General features: G+C 41.0%; 1 protein-coding gene across 1 annotated transcript in view; it reads right to left on the reverse strand.

Annotated features, from left to right (window-relative positions):
• Positions 1-16121, reverse strand: part of marchf9 (membrane-associated ring finger (C3HC4) 9) — a 23394-nt gene extending 7273 nt beyond the window's left edge. Inside the window, exons 1-2 of the mRNA XM_005741038.1 lie at positions 15330-16121; positions 935-1090 (exon numbers count right to left, since the gene is read on the reverse strand). Of these exons, the coding sequence (XP_005741095.1) occupies positions 935-1090; positions 15330-15689 (516 nt within the window). The 5' untranslated portion in view covers positions 15690-16121. The remainder of the gene's footprint in view (positions 1-934; positions 1091-15329) is intronic.
• Positions 16122-18598: the final 2477 nt, after the last annotated feature.

The raw sequence follows: 18598 nt of genomic DNA on the forward strand, positions 1-18598 counted from the left end.
GGAAACAATAAAGACAAGGGAAGAAGATCAGAGGAAGACAAAAACAAGGAAACACTGGGGAAACCAAGAAAGCACGAACATGAAAAGAACGAGCAGAGGGACCAAACCAAAAAAACACAGAGCCTTAGCGTTATCACACGATTTCCCCTGTAATCTGTTTACAAAGCAGTTTAAGTCTATTAAGTCTTGTGAAGCTGAAAGTGCGACATTCCTAACATCGGAGTGTCAGAGTAAAGCAGCACAGCGTGGACATGCAAGAGTACCTGCAAGTTGTGCATACTTAGTCACACTGCACCAATCTTCTACATTACATCTCACCAGAGAGAGAAAAATCCTCACATTTGACAAGTTAACACACACACCAACACACACATGGCATCTTTTCAATAGGTTTTAGAGCGATTGGCTGCCTCTGAAAAGGAGGGCAGACGGACAGTGACGCAGAGGGAAAATGTGTCAGCACAATATGGCAAACAGTCCTCACACCACAGCGACGGCTGAGAGATTTGTTCAGGCAAAAGAGTGTTGGGTCTGCTGCAGCAGCGTTTGTATATTTTATTATGAAAGGTTAGCTGACAGCAGCAGCTCCTCTTTCCACGTCATTAAATCTTCCTGCCTCCATCGCCCATGTGTTTTAGGAGCTAGCACCTCAGAGAGGAGAGAGCATTTTGGCATCATTTCCATATTCACACGCCATCATCATCTTGTTTATGTGGCTGTTTATCCAATACTTTGAATCTTAGTCAAAAAGCACGTTGGACAGAGCCACGCTGTGCTGGTTTGTTTGTGCAGTCACTGTGAGTCATCTGGACAGACTCACTATCAGTGTTTTAGATCAAATTGTGCAACAGTAATAATCACAGCAAGAGGTGTGAGGCTTTGTTTTTTCCCCAGACTTCACCGTGTTTGTGCTGCAGACTCCCCTCGTGTTTACCTGCAGTGGGTTCTTGGTGCTGATGGCAAGGACCTGGTACTTGAAGTAGCAGAGCTCGCAGCTCCAGGAGCCTCTCTCGCTGATCCAGCGGATGAGGCAGGGTTGATGGGTGCAGCGCACAGAGCCGTCACAGCGGCAGGGGCTCAACAGCTCGCCCTGCAGGACACGAAGAAATAAATACATCAAAATGTTTTCTCATCTTATTCAGCACAGCTGTGTACCTATTAAAGCTATTTGAGATTATATAGAGCAAAGACGTGGAGGTGAAGCTTGGGGGAGGAGTTAAAAACAAGAAAAAAATACATTTAAAGCCAAACAAACTGCAGTGCAGCTTTGGTGCAATGAAGATTATCCAAAACTGCAAAGTGAAGAGACTTCCTTTGCCAATAACCGTAACTTTCCTCATTAATTTGCAACATTCTGCTCCTTTCTGGCTCCATACTTAAATTCTGGACTAGTGTAGCTTTGCATGATTCACTGTTCAAAGTAATCCTTATTTGTCTTACACTGGGCTTCAGCGCAGGCCCTCAGTTCACCTCGCCTCTGTCAGTGCGCCCCAGGGCAGCTGTGGCTACAATGTAGCTTGCCAGGGACTAAGTAAAGCGCTATACAAATATAGGCCATTTACCATTTACCATCTGTTTAAAACAAGCTGGGTTAGCTCCTCCTTTAAGCCAGCTTTCTTCTGACTGGCTGATCCTGCTAAACAAAAGCTTTAAACACAAAGTGGGCGGGGCTTCCATGTCTGTGATGACTCTCTTTGACATCATAGAGAGGCCAAGAGTAGAAAAAACAGTCTAAAGTCTGATCTGTTTAATATGAGGATCCACCATCAAAACTATATATGCTTATAATAAAGAAAAAGGACAACCATTAGAGTTCCACTTGGAATTGTTTTCCTTATAAATGCACAAGTTACAATCAAATAAATAAATAATATTTTTCTCCTTCCTTACTTTAATCTCAGGGTTGCCCAGTTTTTATGAATTCATAAATTCATGTCTTCAAAGTTGGAAACGTTCACAGTGAGTTGTTTGGATAATATGCTTTGAATATTTTTATTTTTATTTTTATCTACAACAGATAAACTATAAATAAATGTAAATTTTCTACACTTAAAACATTTAAGCAAATTAATTTTAACAGTGCTCTCTAGAATACATGTATGTCACAAACACTGTATAAAGTATTTCTTATCTTTTATTTTAGAAACGTGCACGTTAGAAGTGAAACTGAAAAACGAATAGCAAACAATTACTCATCCTTTCAATCAAATATTCAAATATTCCGGTCACACAGCGAGCGCTACAGATTGCTGGAGCCCACACAAAACAGTCTGGACTTTAAAAAAATAATAATTCTAATGTTTGTGGTTATTGTTTGGACGGAGGAGGATTTCGCACATTGACTCATATGTTGTGGTGCAGAAGAGATGATTGGTATGTCGTCAACAATATTAAATATAAAAGTTCAAACAAAGAAAATGGCAACAAAGAAACACTTTTTTCAAACTTGCTTTGCTATGATTTCGGAAAAGCTGAGTGACATTTCAACTCAAGTTGAAGTTCTTATATATTTATAAATAGATAAATATTTAAATTACATAAAGAGACTGTATTTGAACAGGTCCACAGTATAATTAAGGAAAAAAAGTACCATTCTCTCTGAATTGTTGATCGTCACTCCTAAAGTTGTACATTACCTGTTTTAGCTTTGTGTTTATGAATGAATTAATACATTTCAATGTAAATATATTTGTATATATATATATACACACACGTATATAACATTTAAAGTGCCAACAAGGCTTTACGTGTGTGTAGTTGGATAAACTGTTCATGTGTAAGTTAAAAACACCAAACCATCAGTTTTTATTATTCATCCCATCAGCTAATTTTTGGTTTGTTTGAAGGGAAAATTAAAATCTTGATAGAGTGACATGAATCATCTCCGTATAAAATGAAAACGTGTCTTTATGACTCATGTCACACATGAAAGCCGAGGACGGTTTTAGCTTTCTATATCAGGGTGGGCTTTTAGGAATAACAGTCAGGAAACAAAGAAGGCGTGCATAGCCCAGAGCTACGTAGGCCACATGCTAGAAACCCCCCCTCCACACACAAACACTTCACTGAACTAATCTATTCAACACAAATTAACCGTTTGTCCCAATCGATACACAAGTCGGAGGAGGTTACATGGTTGTGTGATGTTTTTATAAGGATTTGGAGTGATTGTGTCCAGTCTGAACCATCTGTGCGGTGGAGGGTCTGCCACCTTCAAACAAGCCAACAAGAACAAGACTGTGGATGCAAGTGGTGGAAATGAGTTTCCTCTGAAGGGTGTCTGGGCTAAGCCTTAGAGACAGAGTGAGGATCTCGGCCATTTGGGAGGGACTCATTGTTGAGCTGCTACTCCTTCACATCAAAAGGAGCCAGCTGAGATGGTTTGGGCATCTGATTAGGATGCCTCTTGGGCACCTCCCAGGCGAGGTGTTTTGTGCCTCGGGGCAGACCCAGGACATGATGGAGAGATTATATCTCTCGGCTGGTTTGGGAATGCCTGACTGTCCTCTTGGAAGAGCTGGAGGTGGTGGTTGCAGGGGGGGGAGGTCGGGGCATCTCTGCTCAGACAGCTGCCCCGCAACTCAGAACCGTATAAGCAGCAGAAAATGGATGAATGAATGATTTTTCTATGTAAGGAACTCATTAACAATGCAAAGTCCAAAGAACATAAACAGTACAGAAGATCTGAAAAGTGATGCAACCAGAGAATGTAAACAGCACTCTTTGACATTGGTGCAACATATTAAATTCACATAAATTGTCTTTTCAAACAGGTCAGGATAACTCACTCCTCTTAAGCTGAGGTTACATAATTTTTTATTTTATTTTTTTTTGACGATGACTTTGCCTGAAGTCTGACCAGCCACCACAAGCGACAGTGACGCCAGTTCAAGGTCTAAACATGTACTCACTGCTATTATTCCACCAGAACCATTTCTCATGTTTTAACAGCATGACCCAACATTTAACTGCCAGTTTGGTCAACAGTGATGCAAAAAATAAACGTTATCTGTTTAGATAAACAAATTTCATTATTAATTATATTACTAAGAACAGACAAAGGTGCCTCTGTTGTACATCTTTCTCCACAGAGGTATGAAGAGCGATGAGAATATAGAGGGCTGCTTGTCTCAGGTTTATTAGTGGTAAACTTTACTGCTGATAGAACAGAAGAGACCATTGTAACCCAGACTCAAAATAAGTGCACCTTTGTTTTCCAGAGTGCCGTGCTTCTCACTTCAGTTTACTATATTATTTTCTTTTAAAAAAGGTGGGTAAGAAAAGCAAACTTGGAAAGAGTAGCGTGCACGTTGTTATCTTTATTATAGTGAATGAATGATGAATCACCCTCCTGCATGAATCATACATCAATAACAGCCCGATTTTATGCATGAACCATGATGATAAAGATACAGAAAATGAAGTGCACCGCAAAAATAGCATATTGTGAGCGGTTTACATGCCCACCACCCCACCAGTACAAAGGAAAAAAGCATAAATGTTTTCAGAGGTTTCTGTTTAAGAGGAGCAAAGTACAGTCATTTATTTTCTTCTTTTTAAATATAGTAAATATAAAATAAATGAAAAAGGTGAATCATGCAAAGCTCCCTTACTGGAGATCAAGAATGAAAATATGAATTTGGAAATGTGCAAAATACTTTCTCTTTTATAAATAAGAGCAAGCAGTTCCTTGGCTTCTGTAGTTCAGGAGTGTTAATAGTCATTCTTAAGATTAAGTTGTTATTTTCTGAAACTGTAGATTATTTCGTTGAAAAAACTCAAACTGTGTGTTGGTCTCAGGTGTAGGCAGGATGTGAAACAACCAGTAGAAACGTTAAGTGAAACTAAAATGAAAAAATGTGATCTTGTTAAGCGAACAGAAATTTTCTGGAGTGATTATGCTGATATTTAAAATATCTGCTGAAAATGCTGAAAATTCTGGGGTGTGAGGTTCTTTTTGGGAGAGAAAAGTTTAAGGATGTCCTAGATTGATATCAAACACCCCTAGTGAGACATTACCACAGTTTCTAAATAGTTCTGACACATTGATGAGATCTTGAGAGGATACATCTTTCTAGCCTTTAAGCTTTGCACTTGAGGCCACATATGGGGAACTACTTCTCCACAAGGTCTCAGTTAAAATTGTTATTTCAACACGTTTTCATTACAGGCGTTCTTCGGCACCAATGTCTCAGGTTTAGGCACTAAAATGTACTTGTTAGATTTATGGAAAATTGTGTTATTTAGATATAAATGTTCCTCTACACAGCATTAACCCTGCACATGAACTGTCGAAAGGCATTTGTCAGGTTAACTAGTACATGCCCAAGCTACAGTTTGTTACGCCTGTTTGTGCAGTTGGTTGTGAAATTAAGATCTTAACATGGTTGCATGAGGGGGTGTAGGTTCATAAAGGCAAAAAACAGGTCATTCTAGCCTGCAGCTAGGCAGCTGGCTGGCTGATTGCATCATAATTTATCATGTATGCTGTAACTGAAGGTTTTTGAAAATAAAATATACGTTACTGTAATGGAACGAAACTATTCTTTTATAAAGTGCTAAATAAATGCTCAAAACAGATCATTTTAGCCTGTGGATAGGTGGTTGCCAGGCAACCTCATGGTGTCAAAATCAAGATCAGGAGAAGTTTTAGGGACATAAACTGGATGCCCAAATCCTGGTTTTGTGGAAGGAGCAACCAACTAACCAACCAACTAACCAAGCAAATACACAGACGACCAGTCCCCGCCTCTTACTCACTGACGGCTACGATAGGCTCCACCCTAACCTGAATTATAGATGGATGTTTTGCGCAACCAGCAGTCCAAACCTCAACATATTTTTAAAAAATTGTTGAAAGAGAACTCACGTTTTTTTTTTGATTTTTTCAAATCTGTAATCTGTTAGATTTTTTTCCAAACACATTTCCTTAAAATATGTTAGCAACATCTTCCTGGAAAACAAGGTGATCAAAAAGGTTTGGCGACTTTTTTGTTTTGTAGGGGATGTTTGTCTAACCAGAAGTCAGTCCTTACAGTTATTTCTTTTCAGCTGTGCGTTATTTGTTGTTGCATTTATTGAATTGAGTTTGTCTCTGTTTGTCCTTTTTTCCCTTTTTGAGAATGCATATCGCTGTTTGTTGAACATAAGGAGCAGTATGTTGCTTTTCTTTTCATCCCAGTGTTTTTATTTTTGGTTTTGTAGCCATTGTGTAAAATAAAAAAATATGTGATTTAAAAATGGACTTAGTTACACCATACCATTTCTTTTCTCTCTGCTGTGCACATTTTCATTTATGCCCACCACAAAAGCAAGATTTCAGCGTGTAATGAAACAACTTACTTATGAAGCAAGAAATTCACTGAGCGCTCAGCTTTTTCTCTTTTTCCTCTAAATTAAAAGGGGACCTTAATAAACTCTCCTTCCCTTTCATGCAAATTAAATGTTGTGTTTCAGCAGGGGGATTTGAAATAAAGCCTCCTGGTGAGTGAAAGCAGACTTCCCCCAAAGCCACAGTTTATTTCAAACCATTGGAAGGCTGAAATAAAATAAAATAATAATAATAATAATTCCCCCCAAAAGTCACACTCTTCTCCTGTCAGCAAAAATAAAACTGACACTTTTCTGCCCATCCCTTCACCTCCTAATGATATTCATAGAGTCCATAAGATGCAGGCTTGAGTGGCTTATGGACCAACTGTCTCTTCAGCACCGCAGCAGCACCTGAAGCCTGTTGGCATGCTCACCACATTAAGGATGAGCGCGTTCAGGCTGTCACCACCGTTCATCATCAAACATCCATTTTGTCAGGCAACTCAGCATTCAATGGCACGTTTTCATGTAGCCCGTGTGCCTCGACTGAAGGAAAGGCAGCAGAGATGGAGATGGTGAGGGGGGAGTATCACTGTGAATCATTAGTAAATCAATGAATGGGCACAGCTTGATCCGGGGCCCAGTTGGTGAAGGGCCATGTTAGCACTCTGCAACAGCAGCGGGGAGCGGTGAGGCTTCAAGGGCAGCCAGGTGAAGGAGAGAGGAGCCACTGAAGCCTGATGCCGATTCACAAAAACTCTGAGTTTAACCTCACAACAAACTACACCTCAGAGTGAACACAAACAAAGCCGGAAAACACCAAACACACCAACAGTCAGATCGATGGACAGATATAAGACATGGGCTCATCTACTCTTGGCTCTGTATGACAGAATATCAGAGCGCAGATAGTTCTAAAGGTAAACAACAAAAAACACCTAAGCTAAAAAAGCACTAAAACCTTTCAAAATTAACTGAAACTCTCGATGGCATGTGAAGAAACATCAACTGTGGCGTTTTGGCCAAAAATGGAGCGATATTAACTGAAGCTGAGGTAATGCTGGGCTGTACTCTAACGTAATACCACCTTGAACCACTAGATGGTGGAGTGTCCAATCTGTTGCAAGTCCAACATGACACAACCCAACATTACCATCGCATTCAGATGGCTCATTATCACAGCCCGAAGATCAGAGTAGCTACTTTTAGGCCCTCTCAGAAAGACTGGCCAGAGCGGGAAGTGATATTCCCAGTTGGGAAGTGGAAAAGTGTTGGCTCACTTCCGAAGAAGTCAAAACAAGATGTTTTTTTCAACAAAGTTTTCTGTACGGTAGTAAAAACCAGCACAACCACGCACTTATGCCCTCAACCCAGCTGTGGCAACAGCAGCACAACACTTGAGGTCACACAAATCAAGACATGCAAGACCAACACAAATGGCAGCTTGCAACAGTGGATGTGGCTTCAATTTGCTGTCAGTAGTGTCATATGGGGCTGTTTGCGAGGTATAATATGGCCTTTTAACAGGAACTGAACCAACAATCTTTAAATTGCCAAGGAAATATATAAACCACTACTCTAAGAAGCCATCAACCACCAGAGTTTCAGACAAGACAAAAGCTGTCTGGTGTAAAACAATGATACTGAAACTTGCTGGTAAATTGCTGCCACCTTGTGGAGAAAGTTTGCATTGAATCCTAAAGAGGGTTTTTGCAAAAATAGCCTTTATTGCAGTCAAAATTCTGGCTATTTATACAGAAGCTGTTCAAATCTTCTGTTAACGAACCAATCAAAAGAAAGCTCGCCTAAAGAGGGAGGAGCTAAAACTGATTGTTTAAGACAGAGGATTAACTGAGTCACCAAGACCCAACATAAGATAAACAAGGATTATTTTCAACTGTGAATCATGCACAAGCTACTTTAGCCTAATACGGAGCTGGAAATTAATATAATAAGCATCCTTCAAGCTAATAGTTTTATCTCCTGATTAAATACGACTACATTCAGAGGGTGGGTGGGGCTCCACATTTTGTTAAGGAACATTAATAACTCCTATTAAAACCAAAGTGAGAGATATCAAATGGAATTTAATGTGTTAACTAGTACAGTTTTGACTTATATGTGAATTTTGTCTTTCTCTTACTTCAAAGCTTAGTGCGTCACTAAGCTAAGCTAAAGCAAGCTAATCATTCATGGTAGGCTATCACTGATTTTACTGAGTGCAACTATCTCCTAATTTTTTATTTGATGAGTTGTTTGGACAGGATTGTGTATCTGTATCAAGTTAAAACTGAAATCAATTAATATTTTCATTTAAAAAATTTAATTACAATTAAATGTTTTGAGCTGAAATGTGCCCTTGGCTGAAGGTTCAAACACTTAACACAGGTCGAAAACATGACCTGAGAGCCAAGAGAACACAAACAAGATAGATGATATTTCAGCCACATGTACAAACACTACGAGTGAGACGCTACACTGCAAAACAGTGCCTCATAACATTTTGAATTATGAGATCACAACTAAGTGAGAATCCATCTTTCTTGGCTTCAGGCTTTACACTTACAGACAAACTACAACAGGTTTGGCCCAGTGAGTACTGGTCAGTAAGGCCCAGTAGAAATGTCTTTTCAATGTATTCTCATCCCAGGTATCCTTTGGCATCAGTGCCTGAAAGTTTAGACAGTGAAATTTACCTGGATAGATTTTTTTCCCCCTAAAAATCAAACTCAAACTTTAAACCCTACAAACTGAAAAAAAGAAGTTAGATCATGTTGATATAAAATCCTTGGATTTAAAACTGGAGGCAAAGCTGTAACACCCTATGAGACACCACAGTGGTAACATTTGATGTCTTGCAACATACTTCTGCATTTTCAGCTCTTTCATGTTAACGACTGTTCACGGGAACTGGTAGGAAGCACAAAAAACAAAAAACAGTCGGGTATTGATGAGGAATTTGAATTTCTGGCACCTAGATGACAGAATTTGTGTTTTTTTTTCTCTGGAAAAAATTATTTTTTCTAAAATAATTTCACTCACTAACCTAATAAAGTAGTATTTAGTCATTTTTTTCTTTCTTTTTTGTGCTGCCCATAAAGAAGGTTCATTTTTGTGTGTAAACTTAATAAAAATCTTTCATTTCCAAACGGTGACTCAGAAACATGAATCTGTTCACAGACTTGGCAGAGTACTACCTGTTTCATCACTACAGGTTTTATGCACCAGAGAGCTGCGCTTATACAAATAACACTTCATTTTTTTTTATTTCTGTTCGTCTGCACTCTGTCGTTTCCCCATCTGGCTCGTTTGACCTTCCCACTTATAATAAAAGTGTCCCGCTGCATAAAGATTGAGTTCGGCAGATGAGCCACATGCCACTCATAAACTTTAAAATAACTTGGCTGCTGACATTATAAAGATAACACAGAGAAGGTCAGAAATATACAAGGAGCTAAATAAAAGAAAAACAATATGAAAGCAAACATTTGTAAAATGTCAAAGCCGTCGTTGAGTCTCTGTGTGTCTGCGCTACGAGGCCGGACGGAGAAAGTTAATGTCATGATCAACTAGAGCAAACTAAAAACAAAGACCTTTAAAAGCTCTGATTATCATTTCAGACCTTTCCCTCAGGGATTACCTGTATTAGCAGAAACTGCGATACAGGTAATGATCGCAACTTTTGCCTAAAGGAGAAAGTGACTCATTTTATGAGGCCCCTCAAACACTGAAGAATCAGAAACCATACTTTTTAATCAAAGGCTGGTGTTGTTTGCATTCACCTGAAGTGTCACCTGAATTCAGCCCAAAATCAGGTTCAACACTCAAACTCGCTTGATGTTCGCAAATATTGCCAAGGCTCAGAGGACATACATGAGTGAATTTAGTTTGGAGAAACCAAAGTGAGTCTAATAATGAATGAACACATAACTGATTTTAAGGGGAATAAACAACTGCATGTAAAAACAAAAACATCCAAATAAAATCACTATAATTGGTTCCAGGGTCATCACAGATAATGTCGCTAATAATAAGCTGTTAAGGTTGTTTAATGAGATATGTTTTTACATTAATAGTTTTGTACTGAACACCCTGTTTTATTTGGAAAAGCCTGCTTTCTATTTGAAGGATATTTTTGCTTTTGTGAGTCAGCCCCCTGCACCTGAAGGCAGCACACAGTGTAAAAAACACCGAACGAGACATAAAAGGTCACATCTGGACCAGCAGGATGAACTCGCACCAAAATAAATAAACAGAACATGTAGTGATAGACTATGCTTGAGCACACAAAGACGCCGACTCTAAAGCACTGCCATGTGCTGTCATAGTCAAAAGAACCAAGGCACTAACACCTGTCTGTGGCACTGAATCCGTGACATAAATAATTAGAAATGGATCCCAAAATATGTTGTTTCTTTTTAAAAATACAAAGCTCGGTATTATTTCAAACACGTAGGCGCTGCAGTTTTACGTAAAACTTACGTCAACAGTAAGAAATAATCAGTTTCTTAGGGACTATTTCAGTAGTGGATTAATACAAATTAGGTGCTCTAGCGAGTATTTAGGACAGGAGGTGTGTGTGGCACTGATTCAGAATAAACTGTGTGTTCATGGTAATAAGGGAACATGTCACCCACTATAACAGTGTGGCTCATGAACTCCTTCACTGAAAATTTGCCAGATTTATGTTTTTAAAGGATCAAACGTGACAACCTGTCCACACCTGATATGAAAAGCGCCATATCTCACGATTCAAACAGCTTAAACCGCTTTAAGATGACGACACCAGAGCAGCTATCGCTTCTTATTTTGTTGCGAGAATGTGCACCCAATAAAACGGCACTTTATTGCGTTTTCTGTCATCTGTAAAAGAAAAAGACACGCTGAATCGTATCGTGCTGCGCAACAGCCTCCAACAAATAAATAGTTTAAGAAAAATTCATTTTAAGGGGTAAAAAGGTCATTTACCACCAAAATTTTACATTTAAATGTTTCCCCTCTGTTAGTGCTGTTTGTGCATCTCTTTTATTTTGGTGGGACTTGCTCAGTTTTGCAGATGCTGGTGTAGATGTCTATTCTTTTTTATTGTAATGAAGCTACTGGCTCTTGGCTTGTGGTGCTCAAAGTGCTGCTACTATTACTAATAATGCTACTACAACTAATAATAATAAAAACGGGAAAACGCAGCACTAATGTCTTTTTCCAGAAAGCACGACCCCGTTACTCAAAACAGTCCACAAACCTACTATTTTCCGTCTGCTGAACTAGATACCTGCCTTTTTTCAATATAATGGAACTAAAAGCATGGAAAATGAAAAAATTACAAAATAAAAATGAAAAACTCAGCTGTAATGTCTCTAATGTCCCCGGTATTAAAAAACAAAAATCTACAAACCTCGTTCTGTTCGGTTTTATGTATGTTTCTACAGATCTACACCCACCAAGCAGACTGAATCTTCCATCTACCTGCGACGAGAGGGTTGTGCATGTGCGGGACAGGATATAAATATTAATGGAGGCCCCCCTCACCTTAGCCAGCTGTCCACTTCCTCTGGTATGTAGAAAATAGTTCAGACGAGCAGTGACAGCAAATAAAATGCCCATAAATGTAAATAAATGACAGCAAAGAACTGAATTAAATGGCAAGACTACAAATTATTGCCAAAAAGAGGTGTAAGCTTAAGCTTTAGCATATTACACCTCCCTGTTTTTACACAGCATATTCTAAACTACACATAACTAGGATGATTTTTTAAAAGAGGCACAGAAGCACAGATTTTCAAATACATGTTTTTAGCCCTTGAGCATCACAAGGCCAGTGCCATTTAGTACATTTATATTAAAGACTAAGGCAGATATCTCTACAGCTGATATCTCCAAAACTGGGCAACCTACACCAAAATAAATGAGATGAATAAACATCACTGAAGGCCAGAGGGGACATGTGTACATTTAATTTGGGGCATGAACTGTTCTTTTAAAGTGCAACCTAGATTTAGATTAATGTGGCAATCCATCCATCCATCCATTCATCCATCCACCCAGAACATCCATCCATCCATCCACCCAGAACATCCATTCATTCATCCATCCACCCAGAACTAAGACATTAATCTGTCATTGACTTTAAGGTGGATAATGCTCAATTATAGCTCCATAAGCATTACGTTTAGGGTAGCTTTGCATGATTCACAGTTCAGAATAATCCTTATTTATCTCATACTGAACCTCAGTACAGCCTCTTCCCTCGTAGCCCACAGTGGGCAGGCCACAGAAGACCCATGCTGTGGGCCCTGTGTGGGTACACCCACTCTGGGTCTGTGTGGGGTAAGTGTGGGTTTAACTCTGCCTGCACAACCACCCAGTTCACCCACTGTGGGCCCCACACAAGCATGTTTCCTGGGATGTGATGTCTTTAAGGTCCTCTTCCTTTAAGCCAGCCTTCTTCTGATTGACTGCCCAAGTTCAGGTTCATATTAGCAATATTGCTCACATCACAGAGAGTGAAAAGTAGAAACAAACTGTGTGAATTGAGTATAAGCAGCCGCATACGCCTGATGGAAAACGAGGAAATGTGTGATAGTTTATTTATAATATTAACCTCGACCACAGCCTTTCTCTTCCAAAAACCAGGTCATCTTTGTGCCTAAACGTAACCGAACCACAACAGCGGCCAGATTACCTCCTGCCAAAGTAGGCGTCAGATGAGACGTGTGTCTGGAGAGCGTTTTTGGACTTCATTTGTCATTAACTTTGAACATTTATGATTTTAATGAGCAACAGCGGCGCTCTAGAGTGCAGAACATTTAAGAAAAACAGACAATGATTTTAATTCAGATGAGCTGATTGTTTTTGTTTTCATGGGATTTGTTAACACTAATACTTAGCTAGATTTACCCTCATAACAACAGGAGGGCCAACAAACATAAAGGCAGCCTGCTACACACACAAATACACCCACACAAACACACACTCCTCCTGCTCGGATGAGCTGTCATGCATTTGTACCTCGAGGCCACTTCACAGAGCACGAAGGTGTTAATTTGGTGTGTCACTTCATGACTAAGAAAATGGTCTTCCTCCTCAGCTGCAACCTTTAGACAAAAAAATTTAGGTGTGGAAGTATCCCCCCACCCCAAGCTCCTGACTGAGTGTGCCTGTGGAAACACGCACTACCAGAGTAAAGGGCAGGCCGGGGTGATTACCAACACCCATCTCCACCACCTCCTCTTACACCAACAAGCCAGTAATTCCCTGCAAGCCCTTTTGCGACGACTTTTGTGAATCCAGACTGCGTTAAGTGGAATCAGTGGCTGAGCGACTGTACCGCGGCGCCCGCTGACGCCTTTGACAGACAGTTAATAAGGATTCGTGCTCAATGCAACCCACAGAGGAAGGTGATTATGTCTGTAGGTAATTGGCCCGCTGACAGCGACATGATCCCCGGCCCCTGTTGTGACCTGCTTGAATAATGAAATAACAATGAAATGGCAAACGTGAGCTTCCCCCCCACACACGCCTTGCACCCATGGAGGTATGAGGCACTTTCCCTTTGAGTAGAAAGCTGAGTGCTGTGGAGGCAAAATAAAAGCAAATATGAGCATGAGGAGCTGATGTAGTAGTGTAGTTCAGGGTTTTCCCTCAGTGCTTTGTTTGCTTGCTCTTTGTCTGGAGCTAAAAGAGGCAGCTCAGAGCCATGCTGCACGATGAGTCACCTTGCCGGAGAGCCCAGAGCCCAAAACATGAACCTTTTATTAAAGGAAGATGTTTGAGTGGGCAAGACAACAACCTGGGGTCGATCCCTGTCTGTAACATCAAATTGCCTTGTATCCAAAACAAGGCTGAAGTGATTTATACTCAGTCCTGTGGCTCTCACAATACAAACTCTCAGGCAGATGTCATAAATTAGCACATGGGCTGTAATAACACTATACGCCTATCTTAGGGAAGTGACTAAATGGTAATATCCATCTGTGCTCCTAAAGGATTTACAGGGTTTCTAATTATCTCAGGCTTCGGGACTACCTGCTGATCCAGCCGGCACAGGTTTCCACACATCTGGTGAGACCAACATTTGGCCACAGACCAAAGCTACGCACTACTTATTGTTTTGTTTGGGCTCAAGAACTGGAAAGTAGGAGGAGAAAAATAGAAGCAATAATAGAAAACGTGTGACAAATTCATCACAGCCGACATCATTGTCTGACCAGGAACTGTGATCATCACAAGATCAATAGTTGATCATCGTGTTCTGTGACACATGCGGACGGGGGACAGTTGATTTACATTTACAAAATGATTGTGACTCATGCATATTCAGTGCCTCTCACTCTGTTTGTCATCCTGCAGGCCTAATTGGCTAACTTTCTTTGTTGCTATGCTGGCCGGATTTCAGATGTGTGGGAACTGCTGCCTTTCTGATTAGCTTACTTATGAAAACAGTGTTATTTAGATAACCAGATCACTGAGCAATCATCTTTCCCCCCACCAAAAAAATAAGGGGGGGGGGGGGGGGGTGAGAAGAAGGACAATAGTCGCCTCTAATTTGAAGCTGGGAGGACTGACAGCGTGCTTGGATGCACAGACTGTAAAAATGTCTTGAGGCGAATTTGGGGTTTTTAGGCTATAAAAATAAAACTTAAAAAAAAAAGAAGATTTGGCCTCATCTTAGATTATCTTTTTCCAAAGGATGTATTGGAGGGGAAGGTGGGTGGGAGAGATACAAATGCAGGACAGGATGGTAATATATATATATATATATATATATATGTATATATATATACAAATACCAAAATGGCAGATTACACTTGATAAAAAAGGAGCAACTTCCTAAATCCCCTCCTGATCTGGAACAATTCATGCATGGTGAAATAGCTCTCCACAGCCCCACAAAGGCTCATTCACAGCAGTGTGAAATGTGAAACAAACACGCTGCCTGCCCGCCCGCCGTCCACGTAGGACGTGGCATCAGCATCAGGAACCTCACTCTGTTTTTTTTTTTTGTTTTTTTTTGCTACCTGCTCTGGGCCTTGGAAGCAGATCCGGCACTGGGGGGTCCGCAGGCTGCTGGCGGTGCTGGCCAGGGACACGGCGTCCAGGCCCACTTGCAGCTTGGGCTCCTTCTCCTCAAACGCCAGGCTCCGGGGCCGCGGGTCGCTGCCGTAGTACTCCTCCTCGTCGTCCCGGGAATGGCAGTCGACGAAAGGCGGCCAGCCGCAGCCGCCCATCCCCAGACCTCGCATAGTGGTGTTGGTGTTGGTGTTGGACCGTCTATCTGTGTCTGAGCTGGACTGTCTTGAATCGGATCGCATAAACACCAGGACTTTCAGTTCATTAAAAAACATGCGGATTCGATACTTGAACATGTTTGGCCACATAAAGAATCCGAAATAAATAAATTAAGTGTTTTTATCTCCCCTCCTCTCCCTCTGTTATTGTTATTATTATTACTATTATTATTCATACATCCGATATGTTCATGGCTACTGTAGTATGTTCTACGATGCCACAACTGCTAATTGGAAAATCCAGAGAGGAGATAAAGGCTCTCGCCCCACTGATGGCATGTGTGTCTAAGCCAATGCGGATGAAAGATTTTCCCTTTCAGCTGGCCGACACACTCTTTCAATATTCATTACTCAAACAACTCAGCAAACGCCGTCTATCTGCGTCTTCCACCGCACCCCAGAAAACATTACAACTTGCACGGGTTTTGATTTCCACGGTCCATTTTCCTGCGCTCTCAAATACACCGTTTGTTATTGTTGTTGTTGTTTCGCTTTGTTTGGTTTTGTTTTCCACACGCACCGAGGCTCGCGGCAAAGAAAGAAAGAACGAAAGAAAGAAAGAAAAAAACAGCCTACATGTTTTTTGCTACCCGAAGCAGAAGACCGCGAGAGAGTGGACGAGTGGAGGAGAGAGCAACACAGAGCCAGGAAATAGAAGATGGGATGTAAAATACAACGACATGCCATCCACACAGCCACATCTGAGACTCTTGTCAAGAATCATAATCCAATAAAAATAGAAAAGAAGAAAAATTAGGGTGCGGAAGATGAAATGGAAGTTTGATCTGGATGTGATTATAATGTCTTTTTTTGTCCCTCTCACTGTAGCATCCCAAGCGTCAGATCATGGTCCCCCCTTTTCTCTCTATTTCATCTCCTTTTTGTAAAACCCCGGCTTGATCCACGAAGAATCCGTGCCATTCACCCCGACAATCCACGTCGACATCAAAAACACAATCCTGTGCATTTGCATTTCTTCTTTCCGTCTCTCTTTCCCCTCTCTCTCTCAGCAGCCTAGCTGGAAACACGGCAGCACAAAAACACCCGAAAGCCCCGTGCTTCCCATCTTCGCTCGATGTCCATCAGCATTTCATTGCAAGCACAGAACACGGGAGGCAACGCTGAAATGCCAGAGAGAGGCAGAATAATAAAGGCACCCTGCGATTTTTCTAATTAGAGAGAGACGGGGAAGACGCGTAAAGATGTCTTCGTTTCCGACAGCAATTACACGGCAGTAATGGCATTGATTATTGGATCAGATAGATGGTGGTGATGATACTGCTGGCGCTGATTTTCCTCCTCGAAATGGTCGGCTTGGAGATTGAACCAACGCAGCAGCTACTTCCGGAACAGGGAGAGAGGCGGAAAAAAATAAAAGACTGTCATCCCGTAAACACGTCGCTGCTTTTCCTCCAGCCATCCGTCCGTTTCCCGATGGTTGAAACGCCTATCCCCGTGCTCCCAGCGGCTGGGCAGGGAAGGAGCTCTGGCTGCTTTATTATTGACCAGGCGCCGCTGTCCAGGGTGCTGATCTCCCTCTGCTGACGTGTGCGCTGCGGCCACATGCCCCGGGAGCCCGCGAAGTACAAACCCGCACCAGGACCCCTCTGCTGGGGACACCGGACTAAAACTCTAGCAAAGGTTAACCCTACAAGTTCCGAGGAAGCTTTTTAAATAAGCAGATTGGAAGAAAAACTCAGTTTAAAGGAGGTGCAGGATGTAACGAAGGTGTTTCGTTACTTGTTTAGAGTAATTTGTATCTTTGTTTTAGGTAACCCTAACCCCAGTGGACACTTTTCCGGACATATTTGCACTCTGCATTTTTAAGAAAACATTTACACATTAAGAAACATGTTTTCAAATATTTATTGATTATGTATTGATCTGTGTAATTCCTTCTGTCAGGCACTTGAGCAGCTACAGGTGGACAGATGCTGTAAGATAAAGACACAATATTAGCCACACTTGTAACTGTGTTTTAGTGTGGGTGCTGATTTTTAGTGCAACCTGTTTTCTCCTTTGTCTTCTCCAGGGTGTTCGGACCCCTTGGGACACACTTGAGAGTGCTTGGAAACACCAAGGAGGAAGTTGGTGGAGAGCTGCCACCTTAAGCTTTTAAATTTAAACTTGGATAAATAAAAATAAGAAAATGTGGGATGTGTTAAATCCTTTCTCTGCCTGCGGTGACTCTAGCTTTGCTGCTCAGTGGTCATTTGTCACAAGTACATATTACACATAATACAAAGAAGTCACAAAAAAGTAAGCCATACATCTTCATAGACATTGTGCCGTTTTTTTCTTGGAAGCGAGTGGAAGTTTAAAACCCCGGAATCTGAACAGAGACAGAGGCTATTTTTGTATCTGCAGCACTTACTCTGGCCAGTCACACATTCAGATGGATGCAAACTTGGAGTTTAGTATCTTGCCCAAGGATACTTCGACACATGGACTGGAGGAGTCAGGGATCACTCCACTGACCTTCCGATTGGGACACAACCAACTCTACCACCTGAACCACCGGTGCCCCAAGGCAAACAACAAAACCAAAGACTGTGTTAATGAGTCCCGATAAACATGGTGCATAAACATCTGTCCTGTATTCATGTCTAAGAATGTTTTTTTTCAAAGACAGTAAATATTAGACAAATCCTATCCTTTTTCAGATGAAGTTTTGTAGTAAATTAATAACTAAAGCATGAGTAAGCTGCACAAATGAAAACAGTCTCAAACACTACACAGGCACAACTGCAGAGGTGTGGTAACAATGGTTAGAGCTACAGAGCTACATGGTTATAAACACATTAACCCCCATCCTGCTTTTTCTTAAAGTGTGTGGACACAAACACCACCCTATGGGACGAAGAAGACACAGAAGACAGACCAAACTACATCTGCATGACGAGACCAAACACTTTAATGCCTCATGAAAGAATCACAATCTAAGCTCTAGTAATTCTTTCATGAGGCATTAAAATGGCAAGGCATTTAGCTCAAACTTG

Source organism: Pundamilia nyererei, unplaced genomic scaffold, assembly GCF_000239375.1.
Source record: "Pundamilia nyererei isolate P.nyererei 1_Seehausen unplaced genomic scaffold, PunNye1.0 scaffold00106, whole genome shotgun sequence".
Taxonomy (NCBI): Eukaryota; Metazoa; Chordata; class Actinopteri; order Cichliformes; family Cichlidae; genus Pundamilia; species Pundamilia nyererei.